Source organism: Trachemys scripta, chromosome 22 (genome assembly GCF_013100865.1).
Source record: "Trachemys scripta elegans isolate TJP31775 chromosome 22, CAS_Tse_1.0, whole genome shotgun sequence".
Taxonomy (NCBI): Eukaryota; Metazoa; Chordata; order Testudines; family Emydidae; genus Trachemys; species Trachemys scripta.
In genome coordinates, this window is record NC_048319.1 from 11475995 (window position 1) to 11502503 (window position 26509).

Consider the following 26509-nt stretch of genomic DNA (forward strand, 5'->3'; position numbering starts at 1 on the left):
TAAAGTTATCGTCTATTCTCTGTTTACTCTGACACCAGTTTCCAGTAGACACTAATTTGCTCCCTAGTTTGCAGTCTCAGCAAAAAGGCCAGGTAATTAATGGGTTGTAGAGACTGCCCTCCCTTCTGAAAGACACTAGATGTGGACACCGAGAGTTAGGTTTGAGATACATCGACTGGGAAGTGTGGGGAAGTTTGCATTGCTACTGCCTCTTTGGTATTTGTTCTCTTGCTAGAAGGTTTCGGTCTTCACTGCTGTCCATTCTGGCACCTTTCCTGCATACTGAATTCCTGCATCAAAGAAAATGCATATATAACTTTGTCGTACATGAGTATTGTTTTTCAGAAGGGTGCTGTTCCTATGTATGAACAGACCTCTGAATTCTAGTTGTCATGTTCTGATGCTGTAAACACAAGTGAATTGGGTTTTTAAATAAACTAAAACTGAAGGGAGCTGCCTGTAATAACTATTCTGGAAGACTAGCATGACCTCCACTTCCATCAGCTGACACACGCAAACCTTTATAAACAAAATAAGGCTAGGTACATGCTACAGCTTAGGTTGGTATAATTTATGTCGCTCGGGGGTGTAAATAAGCCACCCCCCCTCAGCAACATAAGTTACAATGATCTAAGCACCGGTGTGGACAGCACTATGTCAGCGGGAGAGTTTCTCCTGCTGACATAGCCACCGCCGCTCGCGGGGGCTGGAATAATTAAGTCGACAGAAGAGCTCTGTGCCATTCATAGAATCCTAGAATAGCAGGGTTGGAAGGGACCTCAGGAGGTCATCTAGTCCAACCCCCTGCTCAAAGCAGGACTAATTCCCAACTAAATCATCCCAGCCAGGGCTTTGTCAAGCCGGGCCTTAAAAGCCTCTAAGGAAGGAGATTCCACCACCTCCCTAGGTAACGCATTCCAGTGCTTCACCACCCTTCTAGTGAAATAGTGTTTCCTAATATTCAGCCTAGACCTCTCCCACTGCAACTTGAAACCATTGCTCCTTGTTCTGTCATCTGCCACCACTGAGAACAGCCGAGCTCCATCCTCTTTGGAACCCCCCTTCAGGTAGTTGAAGGCTGCTATCAAATCCCCCCTCATTCTTCTCTTCTGCAGACTAAACAATCCCAGTTCCCTCAGCCTCTCCTCATAAGTCATGTGCTCCAGCCCCCTAATCATTTTTGTTGCCCTCCGCTGGACTCTTTCCAATTTTTCCACATCCTTCTTGTAGTGTGGGGCCCAAAACTGGACACAGTACTCCAGATGAGGCCTCACCAATGTCGAATAAAGGGGAACGATCACGTTCCTCGATCTGCTGGCAATGCCCCTACTTATACTGCCCAAAATGCCATTAGCCTTCTTGGCAAGAGGGCACACTGTTGACTCATATCCAGCTTCTCGTCCACTGTGACCCCTAGGTCCTTTTCTGCAGAACTGCTTCCTAGCCATTCCGTCCCTAGTCTGTAGCAGTGCATGGGATTCTTCCGTCCTAAGTGCAGGACTCTGCACTTGTCCTTGTTGAACCTCATCAGGTTTTTTCTGGCCCAATCCTCTAATTTGTCTAGGTCCCTCTGTATCCGATCCCTACCATTGGCTTAGAGCATCTGCACTAGCAGCACTAGAGCGATGCAGCTGCATTGGTGTAGGCTCCATAGAATAGCCATAGCCTAAATCCTGGGACCTAGAGTTGTAAAAGAGCCTCTACCGTTTTCTATTCTAAATGAAGGCCAGGGGTCTGGACTTCTGCAAGCAAACAGATTGATTTTAGAATACTTTGTATCTGTACAGGCAGATGTCCCGAGCAAACCAGTCATCCGGCCGTACCGCCCACCAACTGCCCAGGAGGTCTGTTACCGGAGGATTCAGCTGGCACAGCAGCAGGCGGCACAGCTGGCTGTGGCAGTCCAAAAGGCCTCTCTTGCCTTGCCAGGAGAAAAGAAAAGGATTGCTCATGTGCCAAATGTAGCACTTTCCACAGCAGCAAAGCAGAGTAAGTCACCGCTAGCTCCATTAACTGCCGTCCTTTCACTTTCTCCTATTAAAATGACACTGTCTCCTTAAGAGAATGTTTTAACGATAATAAAAGCTCCAGGTGTTTTGCAGCGAGAATACAGGAAAACAGAAACATTCCTCCATTTGAGGTAGCACTGGCCAAATTCAGATTTTTGTGTGCTGGGCCAGAAGTCAGGATGTTGTGATTTTCCCCCTTCCTTTCCCCTCTCCTCCAAACTGAAAAATCCCATGTAACAGGATTCAAAAAAGAATTTCATGGAGGATAGGTCCATCAATGGCTATTCGTCAGGAATGGGTGACCGGGGATGTCACTTGAGGATTACCTGTTCTGTTCATTCTCTCTGGGGCACCTGGCATTGGCCACTGTGGGAAGACAGGATGCTGGGCTAGATGGACCTTTGGTCTCACCCAGTATGGCCGTTCTTATGTTCATTGTTTTCTGAAAAGTAAGAAACTCTAGGAAGCGCGCACACGTTTTATGAAATGAAACAAAATGCACGCTACGTGATCCATGTCATAAGTGTATTTATTCCTCAACCATGTTGTCCAAAATAAAAAGCTTTGCCATTCTCTTAGCAAAACAAGAATGCCGTTAGTAACTTTCCTTTCCCTTGACTAGTTAGATCTAACGCACTTTTGTATCTGCCCGTACATACAGATACATTTTCATCAACTTATTTGCTTTTTCACTGTCTAGCCCAGGGGTAGGCCACCTATGGCACTTGTGCCGAAGGCGGCACGGGAGCTGATTTTCAGTGGCACTCACACTGCCCGGGTCCTGGCCACCAGTCTGGGGGGCTCTGCAATTTAATTTCATTTTAAATGAAGCTTCTTAAACGTTTTAAAAACCTTATTTACTTTACATAAACAATAGTTTAGTTCTATATTATAGACTTTTAGAAAGAGACCTTCTAAAAACGTTCAAATGTATTACTGGCATGAGAAACCTTAAATCGGAGTGGATAAATGAAGACTCGGCCCAGCACTTCTACAAGGTTGCCGACCCCTGATCTAACATGTTACAAAGTTCAGAACAATTTGAATGTTCTAAAAGCATGCCGGACTCACGCTAAGCTGGTTGAACAGGAGTTCAGATCTTCTAAACATTGACAAAATTCTGAATGCAGCCGGTCCCGACTTTTACTTCCTCCGTTTTCCATCATTTTAATACAATGACCTGTGGCACTACTGCCTTCACAATCCTTGTTACGGGGTAGAAATCTGGATCTTCAGTTTGAAATGCTGGAAGAGAAGGAATGAGCTTATGTTCCACCAGCCATGATTTGGCCACTTCTCCTGTTCAGGGGTTTAACCTATAACCTTTGTATTTGGGAGCAGTAATATTGGCAAAATAATGAAAAGGTTCTGTACTTTCTCTGAATGGCTTTTTGATTTTATTTCTGTGTAGTTCCATCTTTCTTTATTTGTTCAAGCCAAATTTTCACTGAGGCTCTGACAGTGGTAACATCTGCCTGTAGTCTCCCAAGTCCCCCTGAAATGTCTACTTTTAAAAATGTAGTGCCTTTCTGTTGAGTCCCTCGTCCGCATAAAACGTGTGTTATGCGTTGTTAAGTTTTCATGCTCGTTGGAAATGTCAACATACTAGTTCTAGTTGCATGCCAGCGTATAGAGTTCCACTAGGCAGGGTATCTGTCAGTGTGACTTTCTAAAGCTAGTTAGCAAACCAAGCTTCCAAACAATTTATAACTCCACCTACTACCTTCTCTTCACCAGTCAGTGACCGTTGAATCCTCCCGCTAGATACTCTTCTCTCTCCAGTCACAAATGACTTTGTCCATTCCGTGTTCATATAAATACTTCAGAATGGCGCAAGTTCAAAAAGTAGAAAAATCTGGGTTGACTTTTTTTCTGGATAAAAGCTCTCACAGCACTATAAGCACTACTTTCCCATTGGAAGACCCTCCTGGGTATTGTCAGTACTACAGATACCCTTAGCCCATGCTGACGGCAAAGAAGATCTGGAGATTATAATCTAGAATCCTCTATTTAGGATTTTTTGGATGAGAAAAGATGTTTTAAAAATTATTGGGTTGTTTCTTGGAAACACAAACTCTGACATCTGTATTTCCTTCTGCCTACAAAATCTACCCTGCCATGTGTGAAAAGAAAGCCAGCCACTTCTCCATGTGTAGTGTGAAAGCAATGTCCTCAAACAGCATTTTAAAGGGGGGAAAATTGCCCCAATATATTAGTGGCAAGACGCTCTTCTTGCAGATGTATTTTAGAAAGTGTGGTTTTGGGGAAGAGGCAATACAAAACAATCTTCTTAGTCCCCTAAGGATGTTAATAAACTTTTGGGTTAAGAGGGATGGTGGCATATATTTTTTTCAAGACTCAAGTCACTGCACAAGTGAGACATAAGATGAAATATACTCAGCTGAACGTTGCTAACTGTATTTAAGGGAATACAGAAGGTGGAATTCTGGCCCCACTGAAGTCAATGGGGGGGTGGGGGGAGTTGCCATTGATTTCAGTGGGGGAAGGTATTTCACCCTAGTGTGTTCACTCTTTTGCTTTTCTGTTATCATAATATTGACTCATCATGAAGTGGTTTCTGCTATCTAGCTTTCATGTTGCAGATATCAGGGTATTCTGTCTCCTTCTCCTCCTGCATTTGTGGCATCATTGAGATCTTTTTGTAATGGCTTTTCTGGTATCTGAGTGTCCATGCTAGTGACTGAGTCCTCAGCTTAGCTTTTCTGAGCCCTTCCCTCTTGCTGTATCACAGAAGGCATTATTTCAGGACATGGACAGGTACTTCCAATAGCAACCAAGAACTCTGTTGGTTAGGTGATGAATGAGTCCCCCTGAGACACTTCAGAACACCTTCCGATGCTGTTAGGGCTTATTTGCTGGCTCTTTGGATATGGGGAAAGCGGCGGATGAGATATATCTTGACTTTAGCAAAGCTTTTGATACAGTCTCCCACAGTATTCTTACTACCAAGTTAAAGAAGTATGGATTGGATTAATGGACTATAAGGTGGATAGAAAGCTGGCTGGATTGTTGGACTCAACGGGCAGTGATCAACGTCTCGATGTCTAGTTGGCAGCCGGTATCAAGCGGAGTGTCCCAGGGGTCAGTCCTGGGGCCCAGTTTTGTTCAACATCTTTATTAATGATCTGGATGATGGGATGAATTGCACCCTCAGCAAGTTCACAGATGACACTAAGCTGGAGGGAGAGGTAGATACGCTCGAGGGTAGGGATAGGGTCCAGAGTGACCTAGACAAATTAGAGGATTGGGCCAAAAGAAATCTGATGAGGTTCAACAAGGACAAGTGCAGAGTCCTGCACTTAAGAAGGAAGAATCCCATGCACTGCTACAGGCTGGGGACCAACTGGCTAAGCAGCAGTTTTTCAGAAAAGGACCTGGGGATTACAGTGGACAAGAAGCTGGATATGAGTCAGCAGTGTGCCGTTGTTACCAAGAAGGCCATTAGCATATTGGGCTGTATTATTAGGAGCATTGCCAGCAAATCGAGGGAAGTGATTATTCCCCTCTATTCAGCACTGGTGAGGCGACACCTGGAGTATTGTGTCCAGTTTTGGTCCCCCCACGACAGAAAGGATGTGTACAAATTGGAGAGAGTCCAGCAGAGGGCAACGGAAATGATTAGGGGACTGGGACACTTGATTTACGAGGAGAGGCTGAGGGAACTGGGATTATTTAGTCTGCAGAAGAGAAGAGTGAAAGGGGATTTGATAGCAGCCTTCAACTACGTGAAGGGGGGTTCCAAAGAGGATGGAGCTCGGCTGTTCTCAGTGGTGGCAGATGACAGAACAAGGAGCAATGGTCTCAAGTTGCAGTCGGGGAGGTCCAGGTTGGATATTAGGAAACACTATTTCACTAGGAGGGTGGTGAAGCCCTGGAATGGGTTCCCTAGGGAGGTGGTGGAATCTCCATCTTTAGTGGTTGTTAAGGCCCGGCTTGACAAAGCTCTGGCTGGGATGATTTAGTTGGGGTTGGTCCTGCTTTGAGCAGGGGGTTGACTAGATAACCTCCTGAGGTGTCTTCCAACCCTAATCTTCTATGATTCTATATTCTTAACTGCTCTTCCCGCACCATTTGAGGACATCACATTCATGCATTCCTTATTAAATAAAAGTGACTATTTTATCACATCAGGTAGTGTGGAAGAAGAAAAACCCAAGAGCATTTACACAGATCACAATGAGTAGGAGTGTGACAGGATTTAACTTCTGCCAGTGCTCTTTGCACTGGAACCAAGATGTCTGTAATTCTGACACTAACTCTCAAGTAAAAGACTGTGTAGCCCATTGCAGCAGAAACTTCCACCGTCATCACTACGCAGGTTGGACACATCACGTAATTTGACAGACCCACTGAGTTCTTTCTCCATTGACATGGGAGTTGAGCACAAGGAATGAAACAATCATTCCTGCATTCCAGTGTGCAGTGCAGTCCTCGAGCTCTGTGTTCTCAGTATGAGAAGTGAAAATGTGGATGGAGTTTCTGTCTAAAATGATATTTTCTGTACCTTGTAGTCACTGTGGGCATTAAGAAAACCATTCCAGTCAGCAGCGTTACAGCCCCCAATGGCTCTGAGGCACCTGCTCTTACCCTGAAGGCCCGGACGCTAACTGGCATGACGTCTAAGACCACTACTACTGCTTTCCAGAAAAGAATAGCACACGCTCCCAGTCTACAGGTAAAACAAACTCTTGGCATACCGAACCCATCTCCATAGTATGGTTTTTCCCTTCATTCCACACTGGTTTGATTGCATGTAACTTGTGCTGCTGCAGGCTCCCGGAGCAGTGAGATTCAGCTAGCTGCTGATATGTTCTAACTGAGTTTCCCACTCTTATTGGGTTTGCCCTACCCAGGATTACGTAACTGTAGCATTTAGTTGGGCTGCAACGTACTTCAGGAAATGCTTCTCTGATCATGCGACTCAGAGTGACATTGAGGGCAGAAGCGGTTTCTGTCCTAAAAATAACCTTTTGAAAGCCACCTGGATGTATCTGCAACCGAATTCTAACGTTTATATATACTGTAACCTTATACCAATCTCTCATCTTGTGCCTGTACCCTGTTTGTACTGTCTGTGTAGATTTGTAGCTGTTTGGGGCACGGACCGTGTCATCCTATGTGTTTGAAAAGTGCCACTTATGCTAATAGCTCTCTGTTGCTGGGCAAAAAGGGTGCATTTTCATGTTAGCTCACTTGAGTGAGGTCTACACAGAAAAGCTTTGGTGTTTTTTAGTTTTGCATAAGGTGTGAATTTAAACTGGTCTAGTTATACCAGTATATCCCTCTTTGTGGACACTCTTATTCCAGAATAAGAGTGGCTTTTTTCAGTTTAGCTCAGGCTGTGTTGTCTACGTTGCCCACTTTCAGTGATAAAATTTTAGACATTCAGGGGTGTGAAAAAACATCCCCCTGAGCAACAAAAGTTTTAGCACTGAAAAGCACCAGTATAGACAGCACTTTGTCGCCGGGAGCTGCTTTTTCAGGGTGGTTATTTTTTATTGCCGGGAGAGCTTTCCCCTGGTGATAAAGCATGATCAGACTGCCCATGTCACAGTGCTGTGTAGACATACCCTCAGACTCCTTCCCAAGTGACATAAACTAAATTGGAAAAAGGCACGTTGAATGAGTGTCCACACAGGAAGTTATACTGGTATAACTACATCTGTTGAAAGTTACACCTTAGGCTACATCTACACTACGGGGGGGGTCGATTTAAGATACGCAAATTCAGCTACGCGAATAGCGTAGCTGAATTCGACGTATCGCAGCCGACTTACCCCGCTGTAGGGACGGCGGCAAAATCGACCTCTGCGGCTTTCCGTCGACCGCGCTTACTCCCACCTCCGCTGGTGGAGTAAGAGCGTCGATTTGGGGATCGATTGTCGCATCCCGACGGGACGCGATAAATCGATCCCTGAGAGGTCGATTTCTACCCGCCGATTCAGGCGGGTAGTGTAGACCCAGCCTTAGGTTATGTTGGAAAAACTTTCCTATGTAGATAAGGCTGTCACTTAACTAGCAGTACGAGTGATTTTCAGTGGTGTTAAGTTAACTTCATTGAACAAATATGACTGACAGAAGCACCCTTTCTGCCTGTCAAGACAGGGCCAATGGCACGACATAAAACAAACTTTCATCCTCATTGGCGCAATTGGTGCTGCAGGTCCCTTTCACCCCCCAGTCTCTCCTGGTGCACCTTGGTCTTAACTTGCAGCACGTGGGCTGTTATGTTCCTGGGTTTATGTTGGGTGGCTTTGTGATGTGAGCATACAGTTTGTAGGAAGAGACTAAAAGCATATCACTTGTGATGTAAGCTGGCATTTAGAGTATGTCTACACAGCAGTCATCAGGTGTGATTGCAGCACATATAGGCATACCCAAGCTAGCTTTGATCTAGCTAGCTTGAATAACAATAGCAGGGAAGCCGTGGCAGCACAGACTAGCTGCTCGCAGGAGCCGGGGCAGGGTTGTACCCAGGCAGCTAGGTGGTGCCTCTGCTCTCTGCTGTAGCTTCTCTGCTATTGTTCAAGATTACTAGCTCAAAACTGGCTTGGGTATGTCTGCCTGTGCTTCAGTCACATCTCTGATTGCAGTGCAGACAGACCTTTTTAGGAAAACGGCAGTGGTTGGGTGTACCCTAGTCAAATACAGAGTCTTTTTAGTCAGTATTCCAAGACAAAAATCGTTAGGGCATAGAAAGTGCACATCAGTTACTTAAGGGTAAAAGTCCTTACAAGCACTTTGTAGTTGGCACGCACAAAAATGTACAAAGACAGGAAATTCAATGGTGTAATTAAATTTACGAGAACCCCAACTTGCGAGTATGGGAATTCAGTTAGGTTGCCAAATTATCTGAATTCAGCCCCTTAGCGTGTTGCCAGCCTCCCATTTTCCCTTCTTTGCAGGTGGAGTATCGGAAATGTGCACCACAGACCATTGGTTTTATGTTTGGTTTCATACAGTCATGTCTCCGATACGAAGTGTGATGCTTTGTCACCACACTAACCTTGACTCTTTTAATGTAAGTGCTACAATTTTAATGGTCTGGGAAGCTTTTCTATGTAGACATACTAGCTTTGTGTCTAACGCCACTGAGGCTACTTGCCTGCCTTGTGGAATCTTAAGGCCCGATTCCACTTGGCTGTAACAAAACACTATAAAAATCTCAATACCTCTTTATAATACAAATACTGTGGGGGACCAGGGCAGTTGCAAGTGTTATTTTTGCGACTGCAAAGGACACACATTGTATCGGGGTTTGAGAAGGTTTTCAGAAAGGAAGTCACAGCACTATTAATAACACCTGGGAAATATGAGATACCCAAAGCCATTTGTTTCTCAAGCCCTGCACAACCTTTTATTCCTTTCTTTTTCTCTTTAGAGCGCTAGTTTAAAGAGGCCCGTTATTCCCACTGAGTTTGGTGCCAAAGTCCCAACCAACATTCGCCAAAGGTACCTCAATCTCTTCATTGACGAGTGCCTGAAGTTCTGCTCTTCCTCACAGGAAGCGTTTGACAAGGTCTGTGTTGGCATTCGCTTTTAAGTATGAAGTTTGGAGTGGGGGATTTTTTTTTCTGTTTGTCATGATCATTTTGGGTTTTGTTTTCTAGCTGTGCTGCAGCCAATGCTACTTATTCAGGAGTGAAGTAGGTTAAAAACGCATGTGATCCTTAGAAAAATGGCAAAGATTACAATTCCAGTGGAATTTCACCTTGCTCCCTGCTGGGAGATCCATGCATGGTCCCAGGGAAATCTCTTCCAGAGTCAGACTCTAGAAAATCCTTCCCAAGTTTTATCCTGAACCCAGAGCATGCTGGTAAAGGCCTTCTGGAGATTGTCAGTCTGTACAGCTATGCATATGGTGCAGACATGATCTGTAAAGCTCATAGTTCATGTTACCTCACTATTGAGTCTTGGTGCCTTGATTTTAAGGAGTTTCACAGTGACCTGCTAACATATCATTAGCATTTCCTGAGGCAGAGTTGAGAAAATCATGTGCTTTACTTTGAGAAACCCTAACCACTGAGGTCAGTTGGGTAAATTCAAAATAACATGCCACACGTGTCTGGTGCAAAACCAACTCTGAGGATTTTTCTTGTGGCATCTCCCCTTTCCCACTCCCAGTAGGAAATGTTCCTATTGCAACCAGGGCGTGGTTTGAGTGTGAATGGGTTCTTATCTGCCATTCTGGATAACCTCCCCTTTTGCCTGCTTCATACCTCTGTGCTTTCATGCTGCTGCAGGAGGACCAGTGAGCAATTTTTACTAAGACAGCATCCAGGGCTGCGCTGTGAATCTAGCTAGAGTTCAAATGCATCCCCTCCATGACCTGCTGTTAACACTGTTACCCCACAAGTAGGAGGACCCAAGACAGTTTCTGAACTAGTGTCTCTTGCCTTGTATCTTGGCACATTGCTTCTGAAACCCTTTGGTGCCAGTTGTATGGACAATCACTTTGAGGGTACTGTGTTCAAGAAGACTCACGCTCTCTCACACAACTAAAATCGAACGCGCTAAAGGAGCAGGTGGTAACAAACTACATTATTTGCAGGCTCTATCGGAGGAGAAGGTGGCTTATGAACGCAGTACCAGCCGGAACATCTACCTGAATGTGGCAGTGAATACGTTAAAGAAGCTAAGAAGTCTAGTGCCCAATTCCCCGCCTTGTGTAAACAGTACGTACTGCACTGTGGATTTTCAGATCCAAAACCATGATGGGATTAGAGGCAGCAGAGTGAAACACATTGAAAAGACAGAGCCATTTCTCAGATGCATTAGGCTTGAAAGGCAAGCAACTCGAGTTAGCGTTATAGCCTTGCAAACTTTAATAGATCTCCTCAAGAGGAAAATCCTGCAATGCTTTGTTGGCTGTCTATACCTAAATGGAGATAATGCCACGAGGATGGGGTTTTTTTTTTAAGCACAAGTTCTTTAAAATGAAAAATCCTGCTAATGGAGTAACTTTCACATGGTGCCTTCAAAGTGAGAGACTCGTCCATCACCACAGAAATCTGTTACACGCATTAAGCTTCAAGAGAGAAAAGAAGAGGGTTAAGACATTTCATTATTGGCTCTCGAGAGGGTACATTAAACAATCAATTTGTGCTGTTCTTGTGAAAAAAATTTCTGATCTCAGCCCCCTCCCTTCACTCCCCCCCCCATTACTTTCACAGCCATTAGTCAGCCAGGCTGAACTTTGGGAGGCTGTCCTTTTGGAGAGCTGCCAGCTAATGATTAGTAAAAAGCACCTGTGAACCATTATCTAATGTGTTGCACATATTCCCAGGCGGTGAGGTTCTTTTTTTAAGAAGGGTGAAAGATTCAGGCCTTGTCTACACTACAGGGGAAATTCGATCTAAGCTTCGCAATTTGAGTTACGTGAATAGCGTAACTCAAATCAACATAGCTTAGATCTACTTACCGCGGGGTCCACACTACACAATGTCTCCCGTCGACTCCCCCTACTCTTCTCGATCTGGTGGAGTACAGGAGTTGACGGGACAGTGATCTGTTATTGATTTAGTGGGTCTTCACTAGACCCGCTAAATCGACCACCGATGCATTGATCGCCGCTCGTGGATCCCCTGGTAAGTGTAGACAAGCCCTTGGTGTGGAAGTCTGGTCAGCAGGGACTTGGTGGTGGAGCTGCATGCTGTGGAGTGGCTTTGGCCCTCTTGGTGGGCCATGGCGATGTCGTTTGTCAGTAAAGGAGGTGGGGGGTGTCTTTTGGCAGAAATGCTGCAGAGATGAATTCTTCCTCTCCTCCCTGCTCGGGAGCTTTTCCAGGAAACAGCCTCGTTTTCCTAGCTACACAGCTGCTGTAGTGGGTTCTCTTCTCCGCATTGCCCACTTTTACTCGTGGCGTGTTTCCGCCAAATGGGAATGCTGTGCAGCAGAAGAGGTCATGGTTCCTATGGCTGAAATAAAGCCTGCAGCATGGCTGCAATGTCCCCTGCATGCAAACAAGATTGTGCTATCCTATCGCACAGGATTGCATGGTATAGAGCAGCGAGCATGCGGCTACCAGGAGTATACTGTAGAATTGTACAGATATCCTGGCTGCTCCTGGGAAAACCACAGTAGGCTGACAGTGTTGGCAGCAGTTTTCCTGTGACAGATAGGAGTATTCCAATGAACAGGCCAGCCCTGAAAGCATCAAACACATTCCAGCTCCTGAAGTAGAAATTCCAAGAGAGTAAACCGAACCATCCTTTTTCCAGCTACCCAACCTGTCTGTACCCCAGCTTTCCTCTGTGTGTTGTGCCCCAAACCCCTGGAATAAAGACTCTACTGTCAAAAGGTGGCAGCTGCGGATTTGATCCTTTATTGTTCCTGTTTCTCTTCTCCCCTTTCACGGCAGAGACCAGTAACAGGAAGGTGGTGTCCCACGAAGCTGTGCTAGGAGGGAAACTCGCTGCTAAGACGAGCTTTACGCTAAACCAGTCAGGGAACTTGCGAGCGGAGGACTTGACAGGTAAGTCCCTTTTTCTCTAGTTCCATATCTTGTAAGTCAGCGGAGAGAGTATAACATAGCTGGAAAAGGGAAGGGCGGCATCTTGCTGTTCCATGAAGCAATGTGACTTCTTCATCGGGTCAAAGCTTTGCACGTTACCACTTACCGAACGGTGCAAAACCTATACTGGGTGCTGAAGTCTATATAAGAGCTGCAGGCTCGTTCACTCCAGTGGCATGTTTGGCATCCACCCCTAGCCCTTGAGGAAAAAGGAGTCCACCTCTGGCAGATGTGCACTCTAGCTGCCCTCCCTCTTCTGGGTCGTACCTTTGAGGTGAGTTCATTAATCCTGCCCATATGGTTTTGATGTAACATCAACAGGTGGTCAGAAAACTCGTTTGATGTGTTTGGATTTGCAGATGCCTTTTGGATGCTCCATATCACTGACTTGCCATTTCCAGCACTGGGGGTTGCTTTTGCCTTCCTGCCCCAGAAGGTGTGCTTTGCATGTGGTTATTTTGGGTCCATCACCGTAAGGGGAGATTGTCTGTATTAAGTGTTAATATGCCTCCATATGTTCTGTAGGGGATCTCTTTCAAATGGTTTACCAACATTGTACTAAAGGGTCCAATTGTATGCAAAGGATTGTGCCACCGGCATTATCGTTGTTGGGTCGAATCGGTTGTGCACATCTCAGTTGCCAAGAGATGTGCAGTAGACAGGCTGTTGGGGAGATCAGAGAAGAGCCACAAAACTACTAAGGGGCTGGAGGGATTGACATATGAGGAAAGCTTAAATGGATCTGTGTAGCTCAGGTAAGCAACAGAGCGTCCTCTTTGCCAAGAAGGCTAACGGCATATTGGGCTACATTAGTAGGAGCATTGCCAGCAGATCGAGGGAAGTGATTATTCCCCTCTACTCGGCACTGGTGAGGCCACATCTGGAGTATTGTGTCCAGTTTTGGGCCCCCCACTCCAGAAAGGATGTGGACAAATTGGAGAGTCCAGTGGAGGGCAACAGAAATGATTAGGGGGCTGGGACACATGACTTATGAGGAGAGGCTGAGGGAACTGGGCTTGTTTAGTCTGCAGAAGAGAAGAATGAAGGGGGATTTGATAGCAGCCTTCAACTACCTGAAGGGGGGTTCCAAAGAGGATGGAGCTTGGCTGTTCTCAGTGGTGGCAGATGACAGAACAAGGAGCAATGGTCTCAAGTTGCAGTGGGGGAGGTCTAGGTTGGCTATTAGGAAAAGCTATTTCACTAGGAGGGTGGTGAAGCACTGGAATGGGTTCTCTAGGGAGGTGGTGGAATCTCCATCCTCAGACGTTTTTAAGGCGTGGCTTGACGAAGCCCTGGCTGGGATGATTTAGTTGGGGTTGGTCCTGCTTTGAGCAGGGGGTTGGACTCGATGACCTCCTGAGGTCTCTTCCAACCCGAATCTTCTATGATTCTATGAACATCAAAAGGAAACACACCAGTCCTCAAGTATTTGAAGGGTGTAAACACATAGTGTAGAGGGAGTTACTGAGTGTGGTGCAAGGCATTATAACTAGGCATAATGGAACAAAATTAACAAAAAGAAAACCTAGGCTGAATATAAGGAAAAAACTCCTGAGAGCAAGATCTTAGATGGCTGTGAGTAGTCTCCCAAGGTATGGAAGGCATGTCGCTTGACACACTTAACCATGGTGAAAACGTTTTAAAGATTGAAATAATGTATCAAGCTCCCAAGTGTACAATCTAGCCACTGAGATGTTCTGAGGTCTGACCCTTCAGAGGAATTCCATTTTGGAATGTTTTAACAGTTCTAGGCCAAAATTTTGAGACATAGGTGCCTAAAATTGGTTGCTGAACGACTCTACAAATCAGGTCATATATGCACGTGCCCAATGTTGCCTTGGAGTCTATTTCCCTTGACTTAGAATTGTTTAAATACTGAATAGAAGATGTAGAAGCAGGTTTGAGACAATGGGACTCTCTATGTGAGATGTGATGAGTAGCACGGCTGCTGCGTAGAAAATGATTGGTATTCCTGCTGCTTCAGTGTTGTGACATCAGCATTTCCTTTGGTACCTAGGAGCTGCTTTGTACAGAAGACTGAAGGAATATCTCCTGACAGAAGAGCAGTTGAAGGAAAATGGTTACCCAATGCCACATCCAGAGAAAGCCGGCCGTGCTGTCGTTTTCACTGTGGAAGAGAAGAAAACGACAGACTGTAAGCTCCGCTGGCTATTGTGGTCAGCAAGGTTTCTTATCCAATGTACAGCCTGTATGCCCCATGCCACCTGCAGCCACCCTTGAAGGTGCAGCCTGAGGACACTGCAGATCCCAGCATGTGGTCATTCGCTTTCATCAGGATAGAACTTCATATGCTGGGACCCAGTGTCTCTGCAGGCTGCCCCTTCAGACTGAACATGAGGGTGGCTGTAAATGACTCCCTATCATTCTGATGAACCAGAGGTTTCTAAGGCTTCATGTCCTCGAAAGCTATTTTCACTATAGGGTGTGTGCCCTTTGGCCTCACCACAGCTTCATATGCCTTGTATGGTGGTTCTAGCTGCTGCCAGCGGCAAGAATCTTTTGGTATCCCTTCCTAGGCCCATTGACTCACATGTCCTCAGAGGAGATGGCCAGGATTGCAGTCACTTGTTCTCCACTGCGTCGTGGAGCACTACTGGGTTATAAACCTAAAAACATTAAAAAAAATTATTCGCTCCTCAGGGGTTAGCATATGTCAGTGTCTGATTTGACATCCAGCTTTGGCTGGTGTTTTGTCAATCCTGAGGGCAGCAAAGGTTCTGTGTTTTGGGGAACAAGTATCTAGACCTCAGCTTTAGGGTGGAGCACGTTTTAATTGAGTTTCCACTTGGCCTTCCTCTCGTCCCGTAGGTCCCCTGAGCTACCAGTCTACTTCACACTCCAGAAATAGCGAGCGTCTCTGGTTGGAATTCAAAATATCCCAGAGCTTGCAGGCCATGCCTGAGGAAGGCAAATGACAAAATTGTTTCACAAAGAACCTTTCATGGAGCTGCCTAAGGGGTTTCCATGTGGGCATTGAAAACCAAGTTCATGTCCAAGGGAATTGAGGGAGACATACTCTAGGACTCAAACAGCTGTAGCTCCCATGAACTGCTATGGTGGTTTAATAAACAGCAGGAGGTGTCTGATTGGGTCCCCAGTAACACTGCAGCATGATTTAGAATAGTGCAGTTTTCAAATCTGACACTTGGGTGCCAATACACATCATTTTAAAGGCCCTTTAATAAGCAGTGGATCCGCTTTTCTGAAAAATGGTGTTCATTCGGAGGACTTCAACTTCTTCTTTTTAAACTAAGAGGAGACCAGAGTCCTATAGATTGAGTAAAATGTCAGGCCAAAGTGAAAAATATAAATGCATTATCAGAATTTATAAGAGCAAAAATGGGACTTGAGGTATCTTGTTCAGCGGAGTCGGTCATTTGGTTATGGAGGGATAGCTGGCTAAAGCGTGTTAAGTATTCATCCATTTAACACCTTGCATCCACTTTTGTACTGTGAATACTGTTGCATCCTGCATTGAAGTTTGTTGGCTTTAATGCTGTCAGGTACTGTATTTATTAAATGCTTTGTCTTCTGAGCTGACCAGTCACCTACCCTCACGTAGTCCAGAGTTCATAGTACCTAGTGTGTGTCTGCAGCTTCTTGCAAGTGTATTGGGAGCTTTGATTTTGATGCTGTCAGTAACTTAAGCCATTGGAAACATACATCATTATGTTATTACAACCTTATTGAGTGAAAATATAAAGTAGATAAGTAGGACACGTAGGCTGTACAGACCTGTTAGCTAAAATGATACTATGCTTTTGGGAAAATTGTTCAGACTAGAATGCAAGGAATTATTGTATTGAGGTTAGAGGTCCTGCTATCAACTTTTTGGTTTTGGAATCTCCCTTGTAATCTTTTAATAGTGAACAATGCAGAAAGCACAACAGAAAATCACCCAGCACTCTGTTTTTGGGCATTCTTCCTTTCAGGTGATGCACAAAACTGATTGTTTTATCACTTGTTGTCATTAACGATCCTATGGTACATTTTTGGAAAGAGCAGGAGTAGTAATATTCCAGGGATTTGGGACAAGTTCCAAATGGTGAAATTCATGTTTTGCTTATCCTAAATACCCTGTGAAGTTCTATTCTGGTGTTAGTTTGTGGTGTGCTGTTAGTGTCATGTTTCACCCCAGAGGGAGCTGCATTTCCCTATGCCTGCAAAAGTGTTACAGCATTTTTAGTAGGAAATGCAACAGTGAAGACTGTGTTCCAGTTTCCATTCTAAACTTTTTCTCTCCTCCACCCCCTTTTTAGTTGTTTTTAACTTTTTCAAATTCCTCTTGAGCTGAAACTTACAATACTTAGTCTCAGCCCAAGATTACTTTTTTTTAATAAGTTTGACCCCCTTTTGACTGATGAGACCAGGGTGGGAGAAATACTAATTTTTCCCTGTATATTCTAATTGGAGACTTTGTGCTTTCAAATGCCTGTTACTTAGAAGATTCAAACAAGGCTTGTTTAACAGTTTGCAATAAGGGAAGAATGCAAGCTGAGTTTGAAGAAAATTGGTTCAATATTTATAAAGTTTTAGGAACTTCAGAATCATGATGGTCACATGTGCTGTTACGACCTTTCTCCATCTTTGTGCTATGCAGTTTCTAAAGTGGCTTGGAGTGTTTGGCACGCGCTTTGGTTTTGGGTGCCCATAAATGCTTATGGCCATCTGAACACAGGCCACGGCACTAAAGCGACATTTTTCATGTTTACATTTTGTGAAATCAGGGAAAATAAATGCAAAACCTAAACATTAATGCAGTGTTAAGGTTGAGAATTCCAGCAGGCAAGGTTCAGGAAAATCGGTTAACGTTTCAGCTGCAAAGTTGGCTTAGCCATGGTGTGTGTATGTGTATATATATAGTAGTTTCTAACCCTGTATTTCCATATTCAGGGTATTTCCTAAGTTATTGTGGTTGTATAGCTATCTCAAAATACACAGGCTGTGTGTGTACTAGGCCAGAACTGAGAGTGCAAAGCAATTAACAAACATTAAGCCTCATTAACATCTCTAAATTGGTACGTAAGCGGCACTATACCCATTTTATAAATGGGCAAACTGAGCTCTAGAGACTGAATTTCACAAGGTCACCTCCTGCGTCTTTAATGGGGCATATGAGTTCTAGCATCCTCATTCCCAGTCTTTCCTGCTCTAAACACTAGGCAAAGGTCTCTCTTGTTTCTTTTTGACATTGGAAATAGGAACAAGTTTAACTTACTGATTGCCCTGTTTAAACTGGCTGAAATGTAGACTTTCCAGTGAGTTAACTCCCCTTGTTTTAAAGCTTCATGCAGGGTTTGCTGCCGCTGTGGTACTGAATACATGGTCTCAGCATCTGGAAACTGCATTCGCAAAGAGGAGTGTCTCCATCACTGGGGAAGGCTACGCAAGCAGCGAGGTAAGGTCTCTGATGAAGGTGTCAGCAAAACATTAGCGGCACTTTGCCATTTAACATCGGATCTGTTATTAAACTTGAATCACTACAAAAGCCAATTTGTTTTTGTGCTTTGTCATTTTTTTTTCTGTGGGTTTCACCAAAGTTGTGCGCTGTAGCTGCAAATTATCAGTATGTAATTTTGCCACTTGGTGGCGCAACACATTACAAAAGAGTGGACTTGGCAAAACACAATGTTAGCAGGCGGTGGTGTGATCCATGAAATGTAATGTTGCAGCTGTAGCAAAGATTTAATTTAAAGAAGTACTTCTTCCATTCTACTCAGCACTGATAGGGCCTCAGCTGGAGTACTGGGTCCAGTTCTGGGCACCACACTTTGGCAAAGATGTGGACAAATTGGAGAAAGTCCAGAGGAGAGCAAGAACAGTGATTAAAGGTCTAGAAATCATGATCTACGAGGAAAGATTGAAAAAATTGAGTTTGTGGGGGAACTTGATAACAGTCTTCAAGTATGTAACAGGTTGTTATAAAGAGGAGGGTGATAAATTGTTTTCCTTCGCCGCCACCAGCGGGCTTAAATTGCAGCAAGGGAGATTTAGGTAAGACGTTAGGAAAAACTTTTAGGATAATGGCTTCTGGGCTTTCAAAATAGTCAGGCCAACTCTAAAAATGATTTTAATCTGTTTGGAGTCAGTGCAAAGGCATGTACTGTACTGGTAGGGGCAGAGCTGACTCGCTGGATCGACAAGCGGCTCATTATTGTGCGTGGGATTCTGCCTTTTAGCTAATTTCCTTTCTAGAAGGCAGGTGGGGGGCAGTGTAGAGCAGAAGGATGCACTGGCCAGGTCTCGAAATAGTTATATCTCTAGAATGAGTAACTGTTGGAAGGAGAACTGACGGGTGAAAACAAGACCTATTAAGAAATAATGCTGGTCCCCGATGGATTAATTGTATCTACTGAATCAGTCTTACTGTTATTACAGTAGCTTCCTGAGACCCCAGTCGGGGTCCTTTGTTATAAGGTGCTATGTGAACAATACAGGTCATTGCCCCAAAGAGCACAGTGTTTTCAGTTGAATTCTTTCCCAGAGAGAGGCCTTCCTAATTTGAATCTTTGCTGTAGCTTTCAAAATATCCCTTTGCACACAGAGCCTTTGTTATCCATGCCTGTTTGCTAACCAGATCCACAACAAAGCTGCAAAGCATACCTGGCGCTCTGGCCCCCTGCTGCTGAACTTGGTTCGGACTGGCTGGTGGGGGAACACTTGAACCCTCTAGGTTTGGGGACTTTACTCCTCAGTCTTTTCCTTTAACTGCTCTAGAAATTTTAGCAAGTGATCCTGAAAGCGTTGCGTTGCGTCGCGTCTACACAGCAGCCGGGAGGCCTAATGCCCAGCTCAGGTAGACACGCACGCTCTAGTTCGGCTCCAGCTAGTGCCTAAAAATAGCAGCGTGGCCACGGCAGCCCCTCGGGGTAGACATCCAAGCACGTGCCCAGGGAGTCGTGTGGGATTGTACTCAGGTGGCTACCTCGAGCTGCCGCCCGTGCCACTGTGGCCACACCTTTCTTTTTAGGCACTAGCTCAAGCAGATCTAGCATGTGTCCGCCTCCCCAAATCGGGAGTTACACCTCCTGGCGGCTGTGTAGATGTACCCTTGAGCTAACAGGGTTCCTTGCTATCTCCGATGTCTGACTCTCGTCTCTTGCCATTTCAGTGCCGGGGGGCTGGGAAACACACTACAGCTGCTGTTCAGGAGCTGTGGGTTCACCAGGATGCCAGGTGGCCAAAGTAAGTTGTGCTTTTTTTCCTCTCCGTGACCCTGATGATCTGTCGCTTACTGTCTTGTGTGCGCTTTCAAAAGACTCACCGGTTTCTTTGGGAAAAGCGAGTATATATTCAACATATTCAGTTATTAAAAGGTTGGAAATGTTCTTTAAAAAAATCATGTGGCGAGAGAGGGGTTTCTGCCTGGAATTTGGCTGAATGATTCCAGGCAAGCCATCATGCATGACACCCTCAAGGAGTTAAGATCTGGTCTGCCTTTAGGGGGTGTTAGAGCTATAGTAAAAGGGAGGCCGAGAAGGTTGGTGCACTCGAGCTACAAGTACAATCACTGCTATTACTGATGCTTGGAAACAGCTACGTGGCACAAAGCAGTCTCAGAACTAGTGTGTATATCTCTCTCTCTCTCTCTCTCTCTCTCTCTCTCAGATTTTCCCTTGGCCTTCCCTTCCTCACACGCCTATAAAAGCCACTCTTGGTTTGGGGGTGGGGAGTATGGGGTTTTCTTCCCTCTACAAGGCACTTTCATTACCCTGGCTTGTTCTGTCCTCCTCCATATCAGTCCTCAACGCTCCCCCTCCCCTTCTGGGAAAGTACTGGATGGGAGAGTCCCTTTGGAACCCATAAATGCTGCTCAAATCTTGGGAGCACAGCAACTGAAAGTGATTCTAGCACCTGAAATCCAAGTGGGTAAGACACCAGCTCAGGAATCGAGCTCTGGTCTCTTGCTCCAGGGAGCGGAGTGTTGCTCCCAAATGCTTAGTTGGTAAAAGGTGCCTCTCTTTCTATGTGCAACTTATAACTGGAATCCTAGCCCTGGCATAGGACCAGTCTTGGGAACGAATGACTGTCTAAAGCGAGCGCCCCTGTCCCATTTGCTTCACTGACTTCTCTGTACTATCTTGTTGCTAGATATTTTCTTTCCAGACAAAGAAACATGATGTAGAACAAAGCAAGAGGGAACACAGAAGGAGCTTATCGAGTTTTTTTGGGCCCCAAATTTAATCAACTTCAAAGTGTCTGATATGCCCCATGTCTTAAAAATCTGTAGCAAGAGAGCTCATTTTCTCCCGCCCTGTTTTTGAGGCCCCTGGCTGGCCCAGCAGCAATGATGAAGTAATGACTGGAGAGGTCTGTACATCCTGTTAACCTGACTCTGGCGCTTGCAAAGGACAAACAAACAAAAGACAACCATATTTGATGCCAGGTAGTACGAGGGCAGCTGTCAAACTCAAGGTTTTGCAAAACAGAAAAGGCTTCAGGGGTGTGTACTGTACAGAATTGTCCTGCCCTGGCCCTCAGGGCAGAGACTAGATTTACTAGGCTTTTGCTCTTTCTAATTTATTATTACTCACATAGTAGAAAAGAGACAATGTTTTTTAATCATCGCTTATATCTGATGGTGTTCTAAGGAAAAATACAATGCGGGGAAGTCATAGAATCAGAATATCAGGGTTGGAACGGACCTTAGCAGGTCATCTAGTCCAACCCCCTGCTCAAAGCAGGACCAACCCCAACTAAATCATCCAACTAAGTCAGAAGACCTTGACAAGAAGTTATAGAAACATGACTTCCCTGAAGGCTTCTGTACTGCTGTCTGAGGCCATCTTAAGCCATAAAAATTCACAGCCTTTCAAGAAATATTCAGTCTCCCCAATAGCCTCTTATTCCATGAAGCTTGCTGTAGGGCTCTCTGGGGTTGAGGCATCCTTCTGCAACCGCCATCTCCTGGTTGTTATTGTACTATTGCTACACAACAATCATCTCTTTTCTGTTTTCTATCAAAGTGGGTGAGTTTTCACAGCATCCCTTGACGGCAGAGCCAGTATCCGTGATCCCCCAGCAGGCGTGTGATGAGGGAAAGTAGAATGTGCGTGTTTGGAAGGAGAGGGAAGAGAGCTCATCTCAGCAGCCCTGAAGGCAGGCATTGTAAACAACAAATAGCTGTAGCCAAGGCACTATGAATGGGATATTTGGCTGTTCGTCGCCCTAGCGAAATTTCTACATCTTTTCCTGCCAAACGTACTTGAGATGCACAGGCCCTGAGCTGCATTGCAATTAGCAAATCTAACAGCAGATGGCAGACTGTAGCTGCACAGATGACTTTAGCTTTCCTAGAAATGTGCATCTGGAACTGCTGTACTTCACAGTAACTGTTGAGGGCTGGTTCTCCTCACCATCTAAACACTGGAGGTAAGAGAGCATGGAGCAGTAAACTCCCAAGTGACACAGTCAGACAGCCATTAGCTATCTGTGGTCCCAGAATATCTGTTAGGTTATTTTACTGACCCCAGTCATATTGCAGCCCTAGTTGAGGGAGGAAAAACCCACTTGATACCCAATGACCAGTCTTTGTAAGTATCTGCCTCCTCCCATTTCTTAGCAAAAGAAACCTGATATGTGTGCACAGATGCAGTGCTGGCAGGTCTGGCCATTGACTGCATGGAAATGGTTGAGCTGTTGTACACAGGAATAGTTTTGGCTTTGAAGAAACAGATACTGAGGAGAAATTTTGGCAACGCAGGGCTGCTGTACAGTCACTGATGCACAGCATAGTTCATTCCCAGTCATGCAGTTTCCTGCACTGTGGGCATGTCTGATTTGCAGTAATCACTTGTTTATGCAAATATGCAACTCTCTCTGCCTTTATTGGGTACCTTTTAAACATCTGCTTTGATTAGCCTACTGCCTTTGAATCTCTTCATCTATGCAGCCACCTTGACTTCTAACTCTCTGTACCCAGTCACCAAACCTAGTGCCAGATGTAATGTATTTCCTTATGGGACAAGGAGGAGCCGGAGACAAGTGAGGTGCGTTGGTGTATGGAGGAGATGAGGTATTCAGGCAGCTATGTTGGTTGTGGGCATGTAGCTGGAGAGTTGAGGATGGTAGCCAGGCAGAGCTTAGTAAATTACAGAAGCCAACTGAGAATGGAAAGAACATAGATAAGACTTTCCAGGATGCAGTAGAACAGTCCCACCCCTGGTCTGACAGCCTCTGCTGTTGAAGAGGATAAAAGGAAAGGAGACCATCCAACTGGAGCAGAGGGAAACGATCCCATAGTTGGGATCATCCTTCCAGATTATGTCATGGTATCCTCTCGCACTGAGGGTACCTCTCCGGGGCAGGGAACTCCAGTTATTAGGAAGAGACAGGAAATAGTTATGGGGGGATTCAATCATAAATAGCTGGGTTTGCAATGACCAGGAGAGCCTCATGGTGACGTGCCTGCCTGGTGCAAAGGTTGCGGATCTCTCAAGACATCTAGGTAGACTTTATGTGCAGTGCTGGGGAGGGACCGGTGGTCATGGTACTTGTACGTACCAATGACATAGGGAAGGATAGGAGAGAGGTCCTGGAGGCCAAATTTAGGCTGCTACATAAGAGATTGAAGTCCAGGACCTCCATGGTAGCATTTTCTGAAATGCTTCCAGTTCTATGCACAGGGTCACTTAGACAGGCAGAACTGCAGGGTCTCAATGCGTGGATGAGACAATGGAGTAGGGAGGAGGGGTTTAGATTTATTAGGAACTGGGGAAACTTTTGGGAAAGGGAGAGCCTATACAGGAAGGATGGGCTCCACCTAAACCAAAATGGAACCAGATTGCTGGCACTAAAATTAAAAAGGTTTTAAACTGGAGGCTAGAGGAAAGCCGACAGGAGGAGCACATGGTTCAGACAGAGGCATCCTTTAGGGGAGGATATATTAATGGAGATTCTCTATGTCCTAGTAAGGAGGAGAGGATGGAAAATGCTAAAATGGGTAGGATCTGATAAGAAACAGTCAAATAAAAAAGAGGCCCATTCAATTACATCATGTAATGGCAGACAGCTAAAAAGTGACAAGTTTTTAAAGTGCTTATATACAAATGCTAGACGTCTAGATAATATAGGTGAACTAGAGTGCCTCGTATTAAATGAGGATATTGATATAATAGGCATCACAGAAACTTGGTGGAATGAGGACAATCAGTGGGACACAGTAATACCAGGGTTCAAAATATATCGGAAGAACAGAACAGGTCGTGCTGGTGGGGGAGTGGCACTATATGTGAAAGAAAGCATAGAATCAAATGAAGTAAAAATCTTAAATGAAGCTAAACTGTACCATAGAATCCCTATGGATAATAATTCCATGCTCTAATAATAAGAATATAGCAGTAGGGATATATTACCGACCACCTGACCAGGATGGTGATAGTGACTGTGAAATGCTCAGGGAGATTAGAGAGGCTATAAAAACTCCCCATGTTGACTGGATACATGTCACCTCAGGACAGGATGCAGAGATAAAGTTTCTTGACACCTTAAATGACTGGTCTTGGAGCAGCTAGTCTGGAACCCACACGAGGAGAGGCAATTCTTGATTTAGTCCTAAGTGCAGCACAGAATCTGGTCCAAGGGGTGAATATAGCTCGACGACTTGGTAATAGTGAACATAATATAATTAAAGTTAGCATCTCTGTGGCGGGGGAAAACTCCACAGCAGCCCAACACTGTAGTATTTAATTTCAGAAACGGGGACTACACAAAAATGAGGAAGTTAGTTAAATAGACATTAAAAGGTGCAGCGCCAAAAGTGAAATTCCTGCAAGCTGCATGGAAACTTTTTAAAGACAGCATAATAGAGGTTCAACTTAAATGTATCCCCCAAATTAAAAAACGTAGACAACCAAAAAAGTGCCACCGTGGCTAAACAACAAAGTAAAAGAAGCAGTGAGAGGCAAAAAGGCATCCTTTAAAAAGTGGAAGTTAAATCCTAGTGAGGAAAATAGCGAGGAGCATAAACTCTGGCAAATGAAGTGTAAAAATGTAAGTAGGAAGGCCAAAAAAGAATTTGAAGAACAGCTAGCCAAAGACTCGAAGTAATAGCACATTTTTTTAAGTACATCAGAAGCAGGAAGCCTGCTAAACAACCAGTGGGGCCACTGGACGATTGAGATGCTAAAGGAGCACTCAAGGACGATAAGGACATTGCAGAGAAACTAAATGAATTCTTTGCATCAGCCTCCACGGCTGAGGATGTGAGGGAGATTCCCAAACCTGGGCCATTCTTTTTAGGTGACAAATCTGAGGAACTGTCCCAGATTGAGGTGTCATTAGAGGAGGTTTTGGAACAAATTGATAAATTAAACAGTAATAAATCACCAGGACCAGAGGGTTTTTACCCAAGAGTTCTGAAGGAACTCAAATGTGAAATTGCAGAACTACTAACTGTAGTTTGTAACCTATCATTTAAATCAGCTTCTGATTGGTCCTGCTTTGAGCAGGGGGTTGGACTAGATGACCGCCTGAGGTCCCTTCCAAACCTGACATTCTATGATTCTGTACCAAATGACTGAAGGATAGATAATGTGATGCCAATTTTTAAAAAGGGCTCCAGAGGCAATCCTGGCAATTACAGGCCAGTAAGCCTGACTTCAGTACTGGGCAAACTGGTTGAAATTACAGTAAAGAACAAATTTGTTAGACACATAGATGAACAGAATTTGTTGGTGAAGAGTCAACATGGTTTTTGTAAATGGAAATCATGCCTCACCAATTCTTTGAGGGGGTCAACAAGCATGTAGACAAGGAGGATCCAGTGGATATAGTGTACTTAGATTTTCAGACAGCCTTTGATGAGGTTCTTCACCAAAGGCTCTTAAGCAACGTAAGCTGTCATGGGATAAGAGGGAAGGTCTTCTCATGGATTGGTAACTGGTTAAAAGATAGGAAACAAAGGGTAGGAATAAATGGTCAGTTTTCAGAATGGAGAGAGGTAAATAATGGTGTCCTCCAGGAGTCTGTACTTGGACCAGTCCTATTCAACATATTCATAAATATGGAAAAAGGGTTAAAAAGTGAGGTGGCAAAATTTGCTTGCAGATGATACAAAACTACTCAAGATAGTTAAGTCCCAGGCAGACTGTGAAGAGCTACAAAAGAATCTCACAAAACTGGGTGACTGGGCAACAAAATGGCAGATGAAATTCAATGTTGATAAATGCAAAGTAATGCACATTAGAAACGATAATCCCAACTATTCGTATAAAATGATGGGGTCTAAATTAGTTGTTCCCACTCAAGAAAGAGATCTTGGAGTCATTGTGGGTAGTTCTCTGAAAACATCCAGTCAATGTGCGGCGACAGTCAAAAAAGAGAACAGAATGCTGGGAATCATTAAGAAAGGGATAGATAACAAGACAGAAAATATCATATTGCCTCTATATAAATCCATGGTATGCCCATATCTTGAATACTGCATGCAGATGTGGTCGCCCTATCTCAAAAAGATATATTGGAGTTGGAAAAGGTTCAGAAAAGGGCAACAAAAATGATTAGGGGTATGGAATGGCTTCCGTATGAGGAGAGATTAATGAGGCTGGGACTTTTCATCTTGGAAAAGAGACAACTAAGGGGGGATATGACAGAGGTTTATAAAATCATGACTGGTGTGGAGAAAGTAAATAAGGAAGTGTTATTTACTCCTTCTCATAACACAAGAACTAGGGGTCACCAGTTCACCAGAACTAGGGGTCACCAATGAAATTAACAGGCAGCAGGTTCAAACAAAATGAAGTATTTTTTCACACAACGCACAGTCAACCTGTGGAACTCCTTGCCAGAGGATGTTGTGAAGGCCAAGACTATAACAGGGTTAAAAAAAGAACTAGATAAGTTCCTGGAGGATAGGTGCATCAATGACTATTAGCCAGGACGGGCAGAGATAGTGTCTAGGGTTACCATACGTCCGGATTTTCCCGGACATGTCCGGCTTTTGGGG

General features: G+C 44.6%; 1 protein-coding gene across 1 annotated transcript in view; it reads left to right on the forward strand.

Moving 5' to 3' along the window:
- Positions 1-26509, forward strand: part of REXO1 (RNA exonuclease 1 homolog) — a 62430-nt gene that overhangs the window by 22569 nt on the left and 13352 nt on the right. The window contains exons 4-11 of the mRNA XM_034755083.1: positions 1788-1989; positions 6542-6705; positions 9412-9549; positions 10582-10705; positions 12391-12504; positions 14561-14698; positions 17849-17962; positions 19676-19749. Of these exons, the coding sequence (XP_034610974.1) occupies positions 1788-1989; positions 6542-6705; positions 9412-9549; positions 10582-10705; positions 12391-12504; positions 14561-14698; positions 17849-17962; positions 19676-19749 (1068 nt within the window). The remainder of the gene's footprint in view (positions 1-1787; positions 1990-6541; positions 6706-9411; positions 9550-10581; positions 10706-12390; positions 12505-14560; positions 14699-17848; positions 17963-19675; positions 19750-26509) is intronic.